Source organism: Salvelinus fontinalis, chromosome 21 (assembly GCF_029448725.1).
Source record: "Salvelinus fontinalis isolate EN_2023a chromosome 21, ASM2944872v1, whole genome shotgun sequence".
NCBI lineage: Eukaryota > Metazoa > Chordata > Actinopteri > Salmoniformes > Salmonidae > Salvelinus > Salvelinus fontinalis.
In genome coordinates this window covers 23,725,946-23,748,371 of record NC_074685.1, presented here as the reverse complement: position 1 = coordinate 23,748,371, position 22,426 = coordinate 23,725,946, and the positions used below count along the sequence as shown (strand labels likewise).

At 41.8% G+C, this 22,426-nt stretch overlaps 1 protein-coding gene across 1 annotated transcript in view; it reads left to right on the top strand.

The window, feature by feature from the left end:
* The window catches only part of LOC129818467 (astrotactin-2-like), a 433,204-nt gene that overhangs the window by 58,235 nt on the left and 352,543 nt on the right, over positions 1 to 22,426 (top strand). Inside the window, exon 2 of the mRNA XM_055874386.1 lies at positions 5,033 to 5,220. Within this exon, the coding sequence (XP_055730361.1) occupies positions 5,033 to 5,220 (188 nt within the window). The remainder of the gene's footprint in view (positions 1 to 5,032; positions 5,221 to 22,426) is intronic.

Below are 22,426 nucleotides of genomic sequence, written 5' to 3'. Positions count from 1 at the left end.
ATATCTCCACATACTGTATGTGACGATGTATACACTTTTCAGGGCCATTTTTGGCTCGTGCGAGATACTTTCAGAACTTCTAGCTAAAAAGTATACAAATGTACTGGAGAATCTTTAATGTGCACATATGAAATTATTGCTTTTTCAATGAGCTTACTTTATCACAATACAATAACATCAGGCCCGTTATTATATAATCGCCATGAATCTTTGTATTTGTTGCTTGTCTCGATGACTCTTAATTAATGATGACTCGCCATTTTTGACTTTAATGACACTGACATGCCAGCTGTAGGCCTTAGGCAGGACCTGAACATGACATTGATGGCCTCCCTCATCTCTATTGTCTTTCTCTCTCTCTCGCTCGCTTTCTCACCCTCTCCCTCTCTGGGTAACATTATTAGCTGTTCAGTCCTGGCTGGGATGATATGATTTCTCTCTTCACATAGATGGCATGGTAGATGATCTAATGGCCTGGTCCTGCGGTGACTCATTGTGGAGAAATATTCCGCCAATCGAGCCCTGCTGCTCCACCCTCATTAACAATAAGTCCTTTGTCACAGACACACAGTGTTAGGGATCCCTACGTTATGACCCGACTGTGCCAAGGCGCCAGCCAAAATTAGCATATTACAATGCCTTGAAACATGCGCCTTACTTCTCCTTGCGATACACTTTTTATTGTTTGCATTTGTAATGACCTTTACATCCATGAATGCCAACTATTTAATTAGGGAGCATAATAAGATGTCTGGGTGACATTAAGTTGCTAAGTGTTTCATTTCAATGGGAAGCAGCCTTTCGGTAATGCCGTATTTGCCTAAATACCCAATATCTCACGTCAACTTGTTTGGAAATGGTAATTGGTACATTCTTTACAGGCATTAGCATTTTCTGAATGGGAGACTTGACATCCCTCCATTTGGTGACTGACTAATCAAATGTACTTCTACGAGCTCATTCATTTCCCCCTAATATGTGGGGAGGTTTTCTTGTGTTAGACTTTACTCTAAATACTCTGTTTCAAATGTGAGGCCATTCATAGTGGACATTATCGAGGTCAAAGCCTAAACACAGTGAGATGTGTTTGGTATGTGTAATCAATTTTGTAATAGCTTCTGACAGTACTGATGAGGCACTGACTGTCACCGTCTTCTATCCTCTGCATTTGGAGCTGATATATTTAGATTCATCTCAAAGGTTATGAAGTCTATCATTGTCCTCGCTAATGAATTATTAAATGTACAGCTGCCCGTAATATTGTGACAGGCATGGCAGGCTGAGGCTCTAGGCTAGGCAGCAGCGTTATCGGAAGGCTTGCTGGCTGGCTTGCCATGCCACATGGGCAATGACAAGCCGCAAAGTGCCTTTAGGGTGCCAACTTTCATCAGGGTAAGCGGGGATGACACGGCCTTGTTACTGAACTGACAAACTGTCACAGTGCTGTCAGGCCACACAGTTACTGACTACATGCAGCTATGATCACCTTTAAATTGATGAGAACGACCTTTGGGGAGTGTGTGTGTGTGTGTGTGTGTGTGTGTGTGTGTGTGTGTGTGTGTGTGTGTGTGTGTGTGTGTGTGTGTGTGTGTGTCAGAGAGAGAGAGAGCTCACAAACATTTGCTAGTTTTTGTTTATCTCACTCCTATTTGTATATCTGTCTTGTCTGTGTGTGTTTATAACCACAGCCTATCTGCTTTAAAACAATAGTATTTCATTACAGCATGTGGGCTACCGGTTTTCATTTTTCTAAAGAGATAGATGAATAGTCCTTAATATTTACAATTCCTTAACACACATTCTTCAGAATCCACCTCAGCTACATGACACCCAATCCTCACTTAGTTGCTGTCACTGTTTTAACTGTAAAATGAAATGAAAGTTGAAATTTCAATTGCATTAAGCATGCTAAAGGTCAGGCCTATGTTTAATATCCAACATATTTCAACATCAAAACAAAAGCCAGCCTGCTGACAAACTGAATGCTGTGATCAAGGATATTTCATTTTAGCCCAGAATAGAGTACATGATGTAAAGTTAGCAGACACGAGGACACAGTCCCAGACTTTTTTAGCTATGTAGGGCACAGTATTTGTATTTATTAGGGATCCCCATTAGCTGCTGCCGAGGCATCAGGGATTAGTTCAATTGGATGCTACATTTGAAAACGATCTTAAATTAAACTCAGTTTAAAATAATACATGTGTGAGATACATGTGTATCTCTCCAAAATGCCCAACATAGATCACTAACATGAGGGAAAAATGGAAATGAATACCTGAAATACAATATTATACAGTCACTGCAGCTCTGCCGAGACTGGGGAATGGGTCCTGCGTGGGGAGACACTTTGGGTACACAGTGCTGGTAATAAGTGTTATGCTGACAGCAATGTTCAGTAGATTTCACTCAGGGACATCTGGGCTACCTTCCGATGCCTCGGCCAAGATTAACAGGGTTTTATCAAGGATTTGGGCAAGCTCCAAACAATCCCGTCCCCTCTGTGCTGCAAGCTTAATGAGATCACGAGTTAACAGAGAAGGTAAAGTGAAAAAAGGCCATGGAGTAACTCAGTTTTAGTCTGTTTTCGGTTTGTCGCATGAATAACCAACAGCTTTTACTGTAACCTTCGTACCTATTTGTACCTTGGTTGCTATTGACGTGATAAGGCATTCGCCACACTCATGAGGTCTTGAGAAGGTTGTTCTCGTGGTTGAACCTTTTGTCATTCTATTTGTGTAAAATTAGCCACGCTTCTCCCCTGCTCTCAGTGGCTTGTGGGTACAATGGCACGCCTCAGGGTAGACATTCCATCCCTGATGCCCTTGCTGGGAGCGTACATGCTTCAACAACATCTTTCCAGACACACACACACTCACACACACACACACACACGCCAGTGTGTCGTTAATGGCGAAAGGACCTGCGGCTGTACCTCTGTATCCTGTGAACGTCTGGATGTTTGCCCAATAACAACACTCATAGCATTTTGTGACGTTCCCCAGCAAGAAAACCAAAAATTGTTGCTCAAACGGAAAGGAGGTGATGTTTAAGGAGGGGTTCTGAAAGACACTCATTGGAGAGTCCACTGAAAGTTGACTAGCAACAACAACTAGAACCTAAATGACACCCACCATGAGCGCCCACTAAATTTGCCCAAGAAGAGGCATACAAAAGAAAGTCCAAATAAGGCTCTAAAGTCAGCAAGTGATTGGCAGCCAAAGTGTCTCTCTTATATCTGTCCCCCTCTATTGGTTTAAAATGGCCACCTCTAATGAGTGCCACCTCATTTTTAGACCTGCACACAGGAGCACATCCTCTGTCAAGGTTAATAGCCCACTCTCCAAATATGACAAGCTGCAGATAACACACAATGATGTTCTTTTAGATGAGTGCTTGACGTTTCACAGCCTACACATTTTGATCCTACGACAGTACAGTCAGCAGAACTGTTACCACACTGTCCTTTTATGATAAGGAAAGATGCTGAAAGCTTACTTTTTGAAAGGTTTTTGAAATGTTTTCCACCTGATTGTCCCATGAGGAGCCTAGCCCATAACTTTTGTCCTATTATCATCTACTGTGGACTGTACTGCAGGTGTAGTGTTCTTGGTAGATCATGCTATCTTTGTTAATAAAGTTTCAAAGAAGTGAGGTTATACATAAAAAAATGTAGTAAACAACTTGTCTACAAATCTGTCTGTGTCGAAGTCTAGACCGGTGGTGTCAGCCTTCCTTATCATACTGTACCATATCAAGTGACTCTGCTTCTCTCCCGGTCTTTAAAGCCCTGTGGTGCTCCTGATGTACTGTATGTGTATGCCCTGTACTGGAGCGGCAGTGACGAGGGCAGCTCACAGAGCAATCCTCTCCTGCTGTGTCCACTGACCCCAGAGTCAGTAGGTTAATGACCAGCGCCACTGAATGCCATCCCTCATACTGTACCTGCCACTAGCCTGGGAGCAGCTCCGTCCCCCTGTCCCTGACCTTGTCACCCACCCCTGACAAATACTGTATCAAGCACATAACTCCCAGAGGCGGTCTCGGTACCCAGCGACCGCAGAGCCCCATTTGTCGATAGCATCACAGTCCTGTGCTTTGATCCCTATCTGGCCAGCTTGGTTATTTTCCTGACTGCTTTATTTCTCTCCCATCAACTTGCCCTCTGAGTCCGATCTCACCCGGCTTCGTTTACATTTTTCAAGGTTGAGACTTTTTTTCCCCTTTTTTAACTGATCCACTTCCCATCTGGTTTCGTAGCTCTTTATGTTAATGCTGACGGCCTGTTCGCGCTAATGTATTCATTAGGTTTACAGGACTGTTGATGATTTGTGGAGATAGCGAGAGGACGGAGCACAGCGAGGCAGCGTTTTCTCAACTGCTATTGACAATAAAATTGAATCCTAGGTGACAGATAGCGAACAGAATGGCATACCCATTGTCTTATCCCCATTAGTTAGGACGCTACTGATTTTAAGTCTGCTCATACAAACAGGGAGCGTGCAAGCAAAGGTCGAAGCTATCCACCATAATGATTAATGTTGTTTGTTAGGCCCGTTTTACTGACCTAGAGGTTTTGATCAATCAATTTTGGATTAACAGCAGAGTTTTAACTTATTGGTTGGGAAGCAGTCATCATTATACAGATATCATGTAAACTGCTTGGAAATTCAACTCAGTTCCCATTACCTCTAGGATTGCACAGAAATGTAGGCTTTTCCCTCCTAAGAGTGTCTGTTGATACAGCTAGCTCTACGGAGCAGCTGAGTCTTGACCTTAAGAGAGAGCAAGCACTTCACTAGAATGTTAATGCAAACTTATCACAGACTTTTAAGTCACCCCTGAACTTTCCGTTCAATTTCCCCAAAGACTCATGTGCCTCTTTCAGACACAGCACAGCAGCTAAACATGCACACATCCACACACATAGCGATGCAAACATACACACACCTACAAAAAAATGTGTTTCAATGGTTAAAAGTGTCAGTTTAAGGTTGTCACAAAATCTATTTCTTTCTCTTCCTATCTGTAGAGATGTCAGGTTTGGGGGCAGACATCTCTCAGGTGCATTGGAAGCAGCAGTGGCTGGAGAACGGGACGCTGTATTTCCACGTGTCCATGAGCACCTCTGAGCAGCTGATACAGACCACCGTGCCCACGGCCCAGGAGCCTTCTCATGTCCTGCACGAACACATGCACCTGCTGCACATCTCTGTTATGGTAAGAAACACACACACACACACACACACAGACACACTCTTACCCCCTCTTGACCCCGTAACACCCCATCTTCATATCTCTCCACATCCTCTCTTTCTCTCTCTTACCACCTCTTCACCACTCTCTCCTCCTTGACTCGCTGTCCTCAGGTGAACTGCTGTATCATGTGTCTCATCCATCCGTGCTGTCCAATGCACTGATATGCTTTAGTCTGCAAATCTCTCACCCACCCTCAGTGTGTTCCGCTGCTGACTAGCACAGCACTGTTCCGGGGCATAAACATCAGCAGGCTCTACTGATATCACTCTACTGAGTGATGAGCCAGAGGTTATTCCAGGCCAGCTGGTTGTGTGATCTAAAGGGGGTTCAGACTCAGAGCAGACCTTATTTCATGCTTTCAGTCACCGCTCTTGGTTCTTCTTTTGATACTTCTACTGTGACTTGATGTGAATGGCAGCATGTGTGTCTGTGTGGAATCTCATCATCTGTGAAATGGGGGAAGGATATTGAATAGTAAGGAAGGGGGAGGAAGTACACTACATGGCCAAAGGTATGTGGACAACCCTTCAAATTAGTGGATTCGGCTATTTCAGCCACACCAATTGCTGACAGATGTATGAAATCAAGCACACAGCCATGCAATCTCCATAGACAAACATTGGCAGTAGAATGGCCCATACTGAAGCGCTCAGTGACTTTCAACGTGGCACCGTCATAGGATGCTGACTGCAAGTCAGTTTGTCAAATTTCTGCGCTGCTAGAGCTGCCCCGGTCAACTGTAAGTGCTGTTACTGTGAAGTGGAAATGTCTAGGAGCAGCGACGGCTCAGCCGCGAATGTAACGGTGGTCCTCCTCCTCTTCAACCGAAAAGGAGGAGTAGTGATGGAACCAAGGCGCAGCGGGTTGTGAACACATAATTTATTTAAAGACAAGACGAAAAAACACGAACTTCACTATAACTAACAAAACAACAAACGGAGTAGACAGACCTGGACGACGAACTTACATTAAACACGAAGAACGCACGAACAGGGAAAAATAGACTACACAAAAATGACGATGTACAAAAACAAACCGAACAGTCCCGTATGGTGCGACAAACACTGACACAGGAGACAACCACCCACAACGAACACTGTGAAACAACCTACCTAAATATGACTCTCAATTAGAGGAACGCCAAACACCTGCCTCTAATTAAGAGCCATACCAGGCAACCCTTAAACCAACATAGAAACAGAAAACATAGAATGCCCACCCAAACTCACGTCCTGACCAACTAACACATACAACAAACTAACAGAAATAGGTCAGGAACGTGACAGCGAAGCGGAAGGCCACACAAGCTCACAGCGCGTAGCGCGTAAACTTTGTCTGTCCTTGATTGCAACACTCACTACCGAGTTCCAAACTGCCCCTGGAAGCAACGTAAGCACAATAACTGTTCGTCGGGAACTTCATGAATGGGTTTACATGGCCAAGCAGCCACACACAAGCCTAAGATCACCAATGCATAGTGCCAACTGTAAAGTTTGGTGGAGGAGGAATAATGGTCTGGGGCTGTTTTTCTTTGTTTTTAGCTAGGCCTCTTAGTTCCAGTGAAGTGAAATCTTAAAGCTACAGCATACAATGACATTCTAGACAATTCTGTGCTTCCAACTTTGCGGTAACAGTTTGGGGAAGGCCCTTTCCTTTTTCAGCATGACAATGCCCCCATCCACAAAGCGAGGTACATACAGAAATGCTTTGTCGAGATCGTTGTTGAGGAACTTGGCTGGCCTGCACAGAGCCCTGATCTTAACCCCATTGAACACCTTTGGGATAAATTGGAACGCGGACTGCGAGCCAGGCCTAATTGCACACTATCAGTGCCCAACGTCACTGATGCTCTTGTGAATGGAAGCAAGTCCCCACAGCTATGTTCTAACATCTAGTGAACAACCTTCCCAGAAGAGTGGAGGTTGTTATAGCAGCAAAGGGGGGACCAACTCCATATTAATACCCATGATTTTGGAATTAAATGTTCAACAAGCAGGTATCCACATACTTTTACCCATCTAGTGTAGATCTGGCTGGGATGAGGAGTCAAGGTGTACACATGTGACCTCTGGGCCTAGGATGTCTCCTGGCTCTTTGAGTGAGCGTCATGAAGTGTAATTCTGTCAGTTCTGTGGCAGGTTCAAGTTGGGGCACTCTATTCTTTTGGCATTGAGCTGTCTATTTCTCAGTCTCTCTCTCCCTTCCTCTTCCATTCAGTCCCTCCATCACAGGCCTCCCTCAGCCTGCTGTGGACATCACCATCTCTGTCAGGGAGAGGCAGATCTCAATACTGACACATAAGACATCTTAAAGACATCTTATTGACATGGAACTCTGATAAGTTGATTGTAGATCATCTATATTGTTTGGAATTTAAATGCTTTTGTTATTTGTGTTAATATAACATTTTTGTGTAAATTACATTGAGATTGTGTGTTCTGGAGTTTTCTCACATTAAATCAATGGCAGAAATATATACTGTATAAATATAATTGACAAACCAATATACCCTCAATGTTACTCTTTCAATTCTGCACTTTTTGCTGTCTATATGCTATGTTAGATTCAAAAGTTCCAAAGTTCCAAAAGTTCCAAAATAAATATTGAAGCAGGGTTAAAACGTATGTAATACAATATAATAAAGGTATGCTTTCAAGCTCAAATTCTTAGTAACTTCCCGGATTAATGTGTATGTTTAAGGGTCAGATCTTCCCTGGTCTCTTGTGTCTTTATTCAAGGACAGTGGGTTCACATTAAGCGTCATATCACCTTAAATAATGTGCAGTATGGAGCATACAAGGGCACATTTCCTGCCCCGGGGGATGCGTTACTTTCAGCAGACCTTCAGGGTTTTAGAACAACTCTCCTTCGCAAACCTTGCATTTCTACTTACCGTACCCGTTAATGGAAGACCACCGTTTGATACAATAGCAGTGAAGGGCAGTGATTGAGATCTTTAGACGGTAGAAACATTGCCTCCCGTTCAACTTAGTTGCAAAGTGAAGTTTTCTAGCGCGTAGCTTTTAACTCTGACAAGTTAAATATGTCGTTTCGTGTGCTAAATAAAAACACAATTACTCTTGTTTTCAAAGTAAACTTTAGCACTACAGTGATCATAGCTAATATTTGTATATCCCTATTACCATATCAATAAGAACATAGACATGCAGTATATGATCTTAACATTAACATCCAACGACTATTCCCCCCCAATACATATTCCCTTATTTGAACTGCAATCCCAATAACAGCACAAAATGCTAAACTTGAAGCTGCTTTCAAGAAGCTTCGGGCGTCGCATTAAACTCACTTAAGGAACAAGGACATTCTTTCATTCTTCCTCTCTAATTGGCTGGCTTGTCAATCATGTCGAACTAGCGAAAGCACGCCAGGATAATGATAATTTTATAGGTTTCACTTAGACCTTCGCTGTGTCTCAGATGATAGGCTGCTGGCAGCGGTACGAGCTAGAGATTCAGATAATGAGCTTCCTCTTACTCATAAGTAAATAAGGGATTTAAATACAGGCTGTTAAAATTACGGACATGAGGGCCAAAAGGTAAATGTTGTGTCATTCAATGAAGAAAAAGTAGAGTCGGATCATGGGTCTCAACCATGTGGCCCTCTGGCCATTAGCTGCCCAGAATGTGATTTAATTTGGCTCCCACCTGTGCTTCCACCACCAGCTTCTCTCATTAGCCTCTCTTAACTTTTCTAGTTATTTGGAAAGATTTGATTAGGGAAAAGGGTACATGACACATGCATAAATTACGCCTTTAGAGAAATGGCCCCTCAGGAAAAATGTATTTATACCTTTGAATTGGTATGCAGTATAGAAATGTGGTCAAGATGGCCATGTTTTATTTTGCTCTATGTTGACTGCTCACTGGCATATTTTAAACCATTGACTATTAATTCAAGGAAACTTTTCTGCCGTTACCAAAAATTTTCCTTGTGCTATGAGGCTGGTCAACCAGGATCAGTCAGACTAAGAGCCCATAGCTTGATCAGTTCTGACTCAGACCCCCCCCCCGTCTGGCCTGGTCCGAGACCGTCTGGTTGTATGGGGGAACATTAGCATGCGCCAGCACTCGTCTGCTCCCTTTACATAAGCGTTTACAGCAGCTCCGCTCCCTGCATGGCTAATGTTGTGTTTGTTCCAGCAGCCTTGCCTGGAGGGCTTTATGGGACGCCATTGATTTTTGCTCTCATCCTCGACGTCGAGTTATCAAACACTCGCATTAAAGGTACCACACTGAATGTATTGGTGGTCGGCTAGGCTTTTGTTTTTCACTCCTCTTTGGTAGGTTACCTTGGGGCGTTTGCTGACAGGTGTCAAGATAACACTGACCTATAGTTATAAAGCCTGAATAAGCTAATTGGAAATCAGTCCACTACTGTGTTATTAACCTGTAATAATAGCTTCGGAAGCACCTTGGTTGGTTTGACATAGGGACTGAGAAGAGGATGGCTTGCTTTGTCATTACCATTGATCCATTCCATTTACTAGTAATTGGGCATTATGTGTAAACCCAGTTGCTCTGGTGGCCTTCATACTTCTATTATTGTGCAAAGGCTGTGGGGAGATCATTTGAAAACCTTGAAGAGCAACTATTGCCAAGCTATAATTTTGGGCTCTCAAAAAGAGACGGAAATGGAAGGAGAGGAAACAAAAGCGTACTTTAGAATGTTTTCCCTCCCATCTGACAGAGCCATTCATGCACACATAGGAATTAAATGGAATCGATAGTGATGAATCAGTCTCTGACAGATCCTTTTACATTCCCCTCGGAGCGCGGGAAGGAAGTGTGGTGCGTGGAATTATTAACACCTAGCGCTAACCACTTTGCCGCCACAAAAGAGTCTCAGTGGCTGTTTGATCAGGCCTGCGAGATGTACTGCGCCGTGCATTAAACAAAACCACCCGGCAACCGAGAGAGAGAGAGCAAAAGCAATTTCTGTTCCCTTCCGGCCAGAACAGAATCCATTCATGATGTAGGAATCTTGAGCTAAGACTGTGGGGAGTATAAGGATATGAGGACTAGGTATGTAGAGTGTAGATCTGTTTCTGGCATAGTAAGGATCCTCTTGTCTAGTTTAAAAAATAAATCAACTATTTGTTGTCAGCCATAGTGGTGGTAGGGCGGACATTTCTCACATAAATGACACGTTTGGGTTCATTTGGAGGACAGGTGGTGTACTGAATGGGACACAATTCCAGCGTTATGGATCATGTCCAATCAATTGAATTTGATGAGAATGATGAGGCAAAACATTTATTTAATACATTTTAGAATAAGGCTGTAACGTAACAAAATGTGGAAAAAAGGAAGGGGTCTGAACACTTTCTGAATGCACTGTACCTCTAACCCAAGACTCAGTGATTCATACACCCATTTCATTTCATTTTTAGCTTGCTGGACTCATTCCTCACTATCTCTACTATATCTTGACAAATGCCATTATGCTGATGTCTTTCCTATAAAGAGTTAAACTTCTTCATTTTTTTATGTGAAATGGTAAAAAAAATACATTTAATTGAATTATAAACTACCAGTTGCACAGGGTTTGTACTTTGTAAACATTTCTAGACAGATTATAAATCACCTCAGGCTTGACGGCTGCAATTCACAAGCACGCGCAGGGCAGACTACATATATACAGACCAGTATCAAATCAAATCAAAGTTTATTTGTCAGGTGCGCTGAATACAACAGGTGTGTCACGTCCTGACCATAGTTCTTATGTGTTTTGCTTGTTTAGTGTTGGTCAGGACGTGAGCTGGGTGGGAATTCTATGTTGTGTGTCTAGTTTGTCTGTTTCTGTGTCCAGCCTAATATGGTTCTCAATCAGAGACAGCTGTCAATCGTTGTCCCTGATTGAGAATCATATAAAGGTGGCTTGTTTTGTGTTGGGGATTGTGGGTGGTTGTTTCCTGTCTCTGTGTTTGTGTTCTGCACCAGATAGGACTGTTTCGGTTTGCCACACTTTGTTATTTTTTTGTTCGTTGTAAGTGTTCACTGTTTTTTGTTTATTAAACATGTTGAGCACTGGCTACGCTGCGTGTTGGTCCGATCCCTGTTTCACCCCCTCTTTTAGTGAAGAGAGGGAAGGCTGCCGTGACAAGGTGTAGAACTTACAGTGAAATGCTTACTTACAGGCTTTAACCAACAGTGCAAAAAATGTATTAGGTGAAAAATAGGTAAGTAAAGAAATATAAACAACAGTAAAAAGACAGTGAAAAATAACTAGCGAGGCTATATACAGTAGCGAGGCTATAACAGTAGCGGCTATAACTCTGGCGGATACCCGTACTTACTCAAGGAAGTAAACAAACTCCACATGACCGGTGAAAGTTGCTGGTGGATTTTTAAGACCTTTATTATGCCATGTGATCACGAGCAATGCTCCAGTTAGCAGAACAATGTATGATTGCAGTTCATTTGAGAACTTGAGTACACCCGAAATAGATCACACACACACAGATAAAGATTGCCCGCTAGCTTGTTTGCTAACATAAACACACTTCAGAAGCAGTAGGAAGGGCATTAACATTTTATCATGATTTCGTTATGCAGTGATGCTGACTAGTGAGTCACTGATCATGTTATGAACCGTCCGTAATGGTCACATCTGTTAAGCTTAGAACAATTACTGTTGAAAGTTAGCTTGCACAGAATGTTTGCATACAATCATACTCGAAACGCGTCCACAGTAACAACCTTATCTCAAAAACATTATGGATGTGACACTGCCTGTCCAAATCAGCATTCTATCTTCACTAGATTTGTATAATTCCATACATATAGTTTCATTAACCTTCCGACTTGGTCAGAAACATAGGGAGGCGGATGTATCAGAACAAGTTCTGTTTTTTCTTATTTTAAGACTTTGTATCCTGTTTGGTAGTAACAATAACATTCAATTTGACAAATATAAAGGCCAGATGTAGTCTTTACTTCAAAATACACACATTCAAGGTAAATATGAAAGTAGTTTAATTAGGAAAAATAAGCTATTTCTTTTTTTCGCGCTCATGTTGATCATACTGTGGAATTGCTAAATAACGGCTAGCAGCTACCGAACCTTTCATATGTCATGTTACGGAACATAATCTTCACATTCTCTCAGAGATCAAATTGTATTGGTCACATGCGCCGAATGTAAACTTTACAGTGAAATGCTTACTTACGAGTCCATTACCAACAATGCAGAGTTAAAAAAGTAAGACAAATATTTGCTAAATAAAAAGGAAATAGTAACAGAATAAAACCAATAGGCTATATACAAGGAGTACCAGTACTGAGTCAATGTACAGGGGTATGAGGTAGTTAAGGTAATTGAGGTAATACAGTATGTACATGTGGGTAGGGGTAAAAGTGACTAGATCTTGGCATGAGTGCTGAGTGTACATACAGTATCTTCCAAAGCAAAATCGAAAAGGCATCCATTTGTATACTATAAATATGGATATGTGTGAAACGCTACCCTTTAGACAAGCACTGCAGACTATTATTCATTTCTCTTTTAGAACCATGAACCTGGTGAAAATTTTACACCACTCCGTCCATTCCTAGGCTCATTCATTCATATTATGTTTAATGTGTAAAGGTATAGGAATAGTATCCTTATCATCACTCTCCTGCAGGATATGCGTAGAGGAAAAGAGCACCCTACATGCTAGGAACCACCACTTTATTATTAACCAGTCAGTGGTGATCGATGGTCAGAGAGTGGAGGGTCACTAAGGCACACAGAGCTCACAGGTCCCTACACACACAGTGTCTGCCCATAATTGCGGCTTTACCGAAACAAGCTGATATAATGGGCAAGGACAGATTCAATTATTGTTCTGTTTTAATTGTTCCATGTTTAATTGTTCCATGTTTAATTGTTCCGGCCACCTTTCGGTTCCTTTCATTTTACAAATGTGCATGGTATTGCGTCATGAATACCAAATCAATCAATTAAACAGACACAGTAGCCAGCAGCTGAAAGAGACTGGGGTGTAAAGTTCTTGAATTAAGTGTTATTAGGAAAGTGATTTACTCAGAAGAGATAATTGTCCTTCAGACCTATGCCTAAAATTACACTTCATCTGACTGAATTACACTGAACAAAAATATAAATGCAACATGCAACAATTTCCAAGATTTTACTGAGTTGCAGTTCATATAAGGAAATCAGTCATTTGAAATAAATTCATTAGGCCCTAATCTATGGATTTCACATGACTGTGAATACTGATATGCATCTGTTGGTCACAAGTACCTTAAAAAAAGGTAGAGGTGTGGATCAGAAAACCTGTCAGTATCTGGTGTGACCACCATTTGCCTCATGCAGCACAACACATCTCCTTCTCATAGAGTTGATCAGGCTGTCGATTGTGGCCTGTGGAATGTTGTCCCACTCCTCTGTTTAATCAGCTTCTTGATATGCCACACCTGTCAAGTGGATGGATTATCTTGACAGTGGATGGATTATCTTGGCAAAGGAGAAATGCTCACTAACAGGGATGTAAACAAATTTGTCCACAACATTTGAGAGAAATAAGATTTTTGTGCATATGGAACATTTCTGAGATCTTTTTTTTTTCAGATCACGAAACATTGGACCAACACTTTAGATGTTGTGTTTATATATTTGTTCAGTGACATTCTAAATTGGGTGGTTCTGTGGTAAGACATTTGTCATTAAATGACTTGTTAGCATCCACATTTGTATTGTAGATGGATAGGATTATGGCGCCCATCTTGTGTTTTCATTTTAGGGTTTGTCTTTAATTCAGAAGCATCAAGGCAACTATATCAGTCATTGAAGTTGGAATGGTATCAATACTGCAGCCAATGACAAGCTGTTGTGTGCCATTGGTCAGAGTGCGAGCCAATGGTGGCGAGCTCAAGTTTGGCAGTCAATAAAGGCATTACTTGCTTCCACACTTTTGTTTACACCCTGGTAGTGTTTGTTTACAGGCTTTGCTTGGGCCTTGACAGGAACATATGACAAGGACTGAAGGATTTGTTGTTGTGGAATAGAGAGAAAGGAGAGAACTAGCAGTCAGCCACTGAATTAGAGGGAGATATTTAAATTACAATATGCCAAATAAACACATTAGTCCACTGTGGCAGTGCCTTCCGTTCCTGCAGCACGATAGTGACAGTATCTGAGCTCGCTTGCAGCCAAAGCAGCATTTTTTTTTGTCACAGTCAAAATTGTTATGTCCATTCCTATTCCCTTTGGCATCTCTCTTGGACAGATTCAAATTACACTGCTTAATAAGAAACGATTCTCTCTTTCTCTCTCTCTCTCTCTTGCACACTCTCTGTCTCTCTCTCCTCTCTCTCCTCACTTGAAATGATGAGCAAAGGTAAAGGAATGACTATTCCCCTGACATCATTACAGGGAATATACAGCGGTGGTATTTCAGCAGACACCATGATAGCTTCGCTAACATTAGCCTATCAAATGTCAAGCCCGTATAAGCCTATGGGGAGATTATATTCAGCTGGCTAATCTCAGTGCTGGTAGGGAATAAAAGGGTTGATCTCACTTCCAAAGACGAATGGAGGTTCCTCACAACACATCCATTAAGCCATGTCAGCAGCAATGCCTTTATTGCCGTTTAAACAACAGAGTTTTTCTCTCCTCGGGGACATACGAGCATATATCACTCACATCCTGTGATAAATACATAGCAAACAATTGTGGTTTAAGTTTCCCATTGGCTATTTACAACTGTTGTAAAGCGATGTGTTCAAAGCTCTGTAGATCATTGGGTACATAACACATATGGTGGGGTCCGGAATTATTGGATCTCTTGATAAAGAGATAGTCTTATTTTGCCTAAAATAAATAATACTAATACTGAGCTATATTGTATGCAAAATATGTTTTTACAAAATAATGAATCTTTCCAGATCCTTTATGTCTTTCGTCTGTGCTTATCGACTGCCCTCTTCATTTCAGACCACTGTTTTTCAATGAGGTTCAAGTCTGAGATGGCCATTGCACAATGTTGATTTTGTGGTCAGTTAACAATTTCTTTGTGCTTAAGATTATTGTCTTGCTGAAAGATTCACTTGAGGCCACGTTTCAGCCTCCTAGCAGAGGCAACAAGGTTTTTGGCTAAAATGTTCTGGAAGTTAGGATAGCTAATGATGCCGTTTACCTTATTAACAAGGGTCCCAAGGACAAGTGGAAGCAAAATAGCCCCACAACATCAAAGATCTACCATCATATTTTACAGTAGGGATGAGGTATTTTCTGCATATGCATTGTTCTTTTGAAGGCCAAACTCACCGCTGGTATGCCTCGGCAGAGACCTCTATTTTAATTTCATATGACCACAACCGCAAGCACACATCAAAATCCGCGAACAAATGCTTAATTGACCACAAAATCAAGAGTTTGCAATGGCCCATCTCAGTCTCCGGACTTGAACCCCAGTGCTTTTATTTCTTCACTCCTTGATTACTGTAACTCTTTGTACAGTATACATGTCTCAATCTACAGTTCGTTGAAAATGCTGCAGCAAGACTTTTAACAGGCACCAGGAAATGTAACCATATCACACATAGTTTAACTTATCTAAAGTGGCTACCAGTCACTTTTAGAACAGATGGACACATTTGAATGATCACATTTAAGGCTTGGCTTGGTTTAGCCCCATTCTATAGCGCCTGAGCTCCTCTGGCAGTTGACCATTCCAATTCTAGGTTGAAAACAAAAGGAGACCAGACATTTGCCTTGAGGGACCCTAGAATTGGGAATGGTCTGCCAGTGGAGATCAGGCTTGCAGATTCAGTGCCTCTTTTTAAATCCCTTCTGAAGACACACTTTTATAAAGAATCTTTTAATTATTGATTTTAATTAGCTATCTTATATAATTCTCCTTCCTCCTGTATTTGTTTCTTTGTTTGTACTTATATTTTATTATTTTATGATGTGAAGCACTTTGTTACTTGTATTGAAAAGCTCTATACAAAAAGTTATTATTATTATTGAAGACCTGTGGTTTGAATTGGAGAGGACAGTCCAGAAGTGCAGACGAAGGATATGAAAGATCTGGAAAGATTCTGTATAGTGGACTGTTCTAAGATCCATTCCAATGTGTTCTCCAATCTCATAAAACATTTTAGAAAAAGGCTCAGTGTTGCTATCCTCGCAAAGGGACGGTGCTGGAGTATTGAAAACGGGTCAAAATGATTTTATCCCCCATCTTTCTGAGATTTTTTTGTTTCTCTGAGCAATTGTATTAGTATAAAATAATATAATTTGTCGTTTTTTTGCATACAATATAGCTCAGTATTTGTATTATTTACAATAATATTTACAATAATATTTACAATAATTCCGGATCCCACTGTATGTATCATAGAGTAGAGGCTAGATTGCATAAACTGCTGAAGGTTTATTTTCTTGAACAGAGCCTTTTAGTGTACAAGATTACAGAGTAAAATTCCCTTGCTGAAAAGCTGCCAAACTTTAACTGAAACACGAGTATGATTTGCAACACAGACAAAATCTGAATGTGAATATTTTTCCCATTTTAATGTTCAGAGTACAATAAAGCAGTAGACATTCTGCTGAAATGGGAAGAGCTGAGTGTCACTTTTCCACCCGATCCACATAAATGTATCATCATTCCCTGTGCTGCCTGTCAGGGGTGATCAATGTTTAAAATGTTGCTAGCGTTTGTGTTGATCTGTCTTGCACTGTGCTGAGCAACTAGGTCGTCTCCGCATTTCCGATTCCAATGACTAAAGACATGTTGACTGTGTCACTATGCCATGAGCGAGAAAGCAAGAGATCCTTTCATTCCCTGGTTAAAGCATAAAGCCCCAGACGAAGTAAGGCAGGGTTTCCCAAACTAGGGGTTGCATTCCCCATGTGGGGTCACCGGATGTTAAAATAGGGTTGCGTGGTTCATAGAACCGGGGTTATATCAGTAACCTCCGGTAGCTGCTAGATGTGGTTGTAATAAACAGAGCGGTTTATGTTTTCTTCCTTCAAATGTGGCTCTATCTTTTGAATGGTTTAAGCTACAAAATATTATCACTCAAAGATAAGGGTCTCAGGAACATGTAGATACGTGCTGTTTCTCTCTACTATGCCCACAAGCCGTTGGAACCGAGTGGACATGACCAGGCACTAATCAGACTTTGGGATATATCTCTGATGATATTCTGATGATATTCTTTTCTACTCAGAATTTGAAACAAAAATATTACCTGATGATCTTCTGAAATTCCCAATACCTTTCTGATGCATTTGCTGTCAAAATGAATTGTAAAAGACTGTCGTAGCCCAAATTTTAAAAGTAAACATTGGCCTTTGATCACAACTTCTACCCGACGCAAGCCTACCAGATGCTCACTTCGAGGCAAGCAACGTTGAAGCATGCAGGAGAGCACCAGCTGTTCTGGATGACTGTGTGATAACGCTCTTGGTAGCCAATGTGAGCAAGACCTTTAAACAGGTCAACTCTCACAAAGCCGCAGGGCCAGATGGATTACCAGGACGTGTACTCAAAGCATGCACGGACCAACTGGCAATTTTCTTCATTGACATTTTCAACCTCTCCCTATCTGAGTCTGTAATGCCTACATGTTTTAAGCATACCAATATAGTGCCCAAGGAAGCAAAGGCAACCTGCCTAAATAATTACAGCTCCGTGGCACTCATGTCAGTAACCATGAAGTGCTTTGAAATGCTGGGCATGGCTCACACACTAGACCCACTCCAATTCGCATACCGTGGAAACAGATCCACAGATAACGCAACCTCAATATCACCCCACACTGCCCTTTCACACCTGGACAAAAGGAACACCTATGTGAGAATGCTGTTCATTGACTACAGCTCAGCGATCAACACCATAGTGCCCTCTAAGCTCATCACTAAGCTAAGTACCCTGGGACTAAACACCTCCCTCTGCGACTGGATCCTGGACTTCCTGACGGGCCACCCCCAGGTGGTAAGGGTAGGCAACAACACGTCTGCCACGCTGATCCTCAACTCTGTGGCCCCTCAGGGGTGTGTACTTAGTCCCCTCCTGTATTCCCTGTTCACCCACGACTGCGTGGCCAAACACGACTCCAACACCATCATTAAGTTTGCTGACGACACAACAGTGGTAAGCCTGATCACCGACAACAATGAGACAGCCTATACAGAGGAGGTCAGAGAACTGTCAGTGTTTTGCCATGACAACAACCTTTCCCTCAATGTGAGCAAGACAAAGGAGCTGATCGTGGACTACAGGAAAAGGCGGGCCCAAACAGGCCCCCATTCACATCAACAGGGCTGTAGTGGAGTGGGTCGAGAGTTTCAAGTTCCTTGGTGTCCACATCACCAACAATCTATCATGGTCCAAACACACCAAGGCAGTCGTGAAGAGGGCACGACAAAACATTTTCCCCCTCAGAAGACTGAAAAGGTTTGGCATGGGTCCCCAGATCCTCAAAAAGTTCTACAGCTGCACCATCGAGAGCATCCTGACCGGTTACATTACCGCCTGGTATGGCAACTGCTTGGCATCTGACCGTAATGCGCTATAGAATGTAGTGCGTATGGCCCAGTACATCACTGGGGCCAAGCTTCCTGCAATCCAATATGTAATAGGCGATGTCAGAGGAAAGCCCATACAATTGTCAGAGACTCCAGTCACACAAATAATACTCTGTTTTCTCTGCTACCGCAAAGCAAGCAGTACCAGAGCGCCAAGTCTAGGGCCATAAAGCTCCTTAAAGGCTTCTACCCCCAAGCCATAAGACTGCAGAACAATTAATCAAATGGCCACTGGACTATTACATTGACCCCCCCCCCCCCCTCCATTTGTTTTGTACAATGCTGCTACTCGCTGTTTATTATCTGTGCAAAGTCACTTCCCCAACCTACAAGCACAAATTATCTCTAACCTTTACCCCCGCACACTGACTCGGTACCCCCTGTATATAGCCTCGTTAATGTGTTACTTTTTTAAATGTTTTTTTACTTTAGTTTATTTGGTAAATATTTTCTTAACTCTTTTTGAACTGCACTGTTGGTTTAAGGGCTTGTAAGTTAACATTTCACGGTAAGGTCTACACGTGTTGTATTAAGGCGCATGTGACAAATAAAGTTTGATTTGATTTATTAAATTGTGGGGTTGCAAAAAAAATGGATATCAAAATGGGATCACGGCCCCAAAAAGTTTTGGAACCCCTGAAGTAAGGGAATAAGAAGTAAGCTGTCTGGTATATCGTCACAATAATTAATATCTCCTCCCTTGTAATATAAGCCTTTTTCCATTACTCATGCCCATTTGTTGTCGGTCTGATGTGTTGGTTCAAATTGATCGCAAACAATATATGTTTTAAGCAAATATTATGATCTTGGCCATAGTGGAGTTTGGAGTGTGACTGTTTGAGGTTGTGGACAGGTGTCTTTTATACTGATAACAAGTTCAAACAGGTGCCATTAATACAGGTAACGAGTGGAGGACAGAGGAGCCTCTTAAAGAAGAAGTTACAGGTCTGTGAGAGCCAGAAATCCTGCTTGTTTGTAGGTGACCAAATACTTATTTTCCACCATAATTTGCAAGTAAATTCATTAAAAATCCTACAATGTGATTTTCTGGATTTTTTTCCCTCCTTTGTCTGTCATAGTTGAAGTGTACCTATGATGAAAATTACAGGCCTCTCTCATCTTTTTAAGTGGGAGAACTTGCACAATTGGTGGCTGACTAAATACTTTTTTGCCCCACTGTATATATATATGTCTGCACTGTTATTGAAATCAATGCCTTTCATCATACACCCTACTCGTTGTTTATTCCACAGTATCCCCATAGCTGTCTTCCCCCCTCTATACACGGTATCCTCTACATATGAATACTGTATATATGAGGCCACAGGTACCAGTGGGACAGCTGTAACTGCCTAATTACCCCAAATTATCCTGCAATGAGGACACGAGGAGCTGCCTGCCTCCAGCCAGTGCTCTCTTTCTCTAACCAGCGAGCATCACCATATGTGGGAAGGACAGGAGATCCTGCAGGGCCTAGTGCTCTGGGTACCGAGTAATAGTTGTAATAGTACCAGGGGCTCTCCGTTATGAGGCCCTGGCAGGGTTCCCATGCATTTTGCCTGCTTCCTCCCCTGTCCAAGCTTACAGCAGGGCCTCCAACACATGTCCAGGTGCTGTGGAGCCACTTCAAGGGCTGTTGCTGTCTTGATGTTAGGAAGAGGGTGATTTAATTTGAATGATCTGAATGGTAAGGAGGATGAAGAGAGTGATTTGAATTTAGAACAATAGTGTAATGATGTTGAAGAATAGTGGCCATTGTGGGCTGTCTAATTATTTTATTCTGAAAGGCTGGAAATGAATCTCCTCTAGGCGAGATTCAAATCATACATTGATTTCAACGTACAGCATGTATAGTTTGTAATGGCAAGCCGAACCAAACAAATGGACGCACTGACAGCGTTGCAGATGTTACAGAATTTGGATGAGCTGGAGTCGGATGAAGGATGACATATTGAGCCTGAAGTCGACCGTGCTGATCAAGAGTCTTCTTCTGATGTCGACTTTGAGCCTCAGTTGACCAAGCCTCACTGAATAATAAACAGAACAGGCCTAATTGAGACAGGGAAGGCAGCTAAAACATAATTTTCCACGCACGCTATAGCTCACACCCGGGAGAGGAAATAAGAAACAGTGCCAGCTCGGCAGGTGCACACGGAACAAGTCCCATGAAATCTCTGTAGAGTGGAACCAATTTCTTTTTGGGTCTTGGTCAGACAAACCACCGAAGCTGTGTGCTGACTGTGAAATCAGGAGCATAATAGAGACGGGGAGATGGATTCATGTGTAAAGGCACGGGTAAGGGTACAATACAGGGTCCCGTACAATCAATAAATGACTCTTGTTCTATCTTTTCAGGGATACATTCGACAAATATTTCTTTATGCAATTTATTATTTACATGTGTTACCAAGCATTACCAAGCATTGTATGTGTCCGGAAAATAATTTGACCGCGCACCTTGCGGCTTGATATTATTCTGTTTTACATTTTACTTTGTCAAAATAAGCTCTTACTGGACTGTATTACTTACCATTACGAATAGAATGTGTCACATTGTAGTGTTTTTATTGCAAGAAAATATGTGTTGCAGTAGGCCTTTGTAGAATAATACAAAACATATTCGTACAAGCATTTTATGTACTTCAAAATATACAAATAAACAAAATATTCTTAAAACATGACCACATTCAGTTAATCAAAAACATTTTTACGATGGTATTTATTTAGGTTGACTGCAACACTGTAGATGATTCTGATGTGTGGGCTAAAGGGAATGCCAGACAGTGTTCTCTAGCGGGTACTTGTAAGCTGAGAACCCCCCCCCCCCTTCATGCACATCGCCTTTCTTTTTAATAACTTTTAACTTTGTGAAAGCCTTTCACTTTGTCTTCTGTGCTATTTGTATTCTCAGTTCAAAGCCAGAGTTTTCTCATCATGAGTTATTAACTTTGCACAAGGCTTAAGGTGCTTTTGGAGAACAGCCCCCTGTGGCCCACTGTGTTATTTTTAATTGACCTCCTTTAAAGCACAACAGATTATTTTCCACCCTCTCTGCCTGCACTCTCCAGCGAGGGCTTGTGTGGATATCTAAAATGAAGAGCTTATATATTAGACGTGTGTATGGGGCAAATTAATATTTTACTGGATTTACACCTAATCATTGCAGGATGAAGTATTAATGTTCAATTTAAGCGGGACTTGATGCGCGACAATTTTAATATCCACTGTTATCAGATACACAGGCATCTGTTGTAGACTGTCAGATCCCATACTCCCTAGCATTTAAACCTTTGGCCAACAGACACTTAGCTAGGCTTAAATAGGGTGTTTCATTACTAGTCATTCCTCACAAACATATTGTAACTGTACTTATCGTACACCTACATAACAGCACTTTATTGTTGTAAGAGACACTTATAGAAGGACAACATGGGAGATGTGTATTATAGGAGGGAATTTACAATGTGAAGGCTGTGGTTATAGAGGATATATAGGTACCTTTACATGTCCCTTAGGGAGAATAGGAGCAGACAGCTATAAGTCTCAGGGAACCCTGCTGACTGGCTTATGGCTGCCACCTGTATAAAGAACGGAAGGA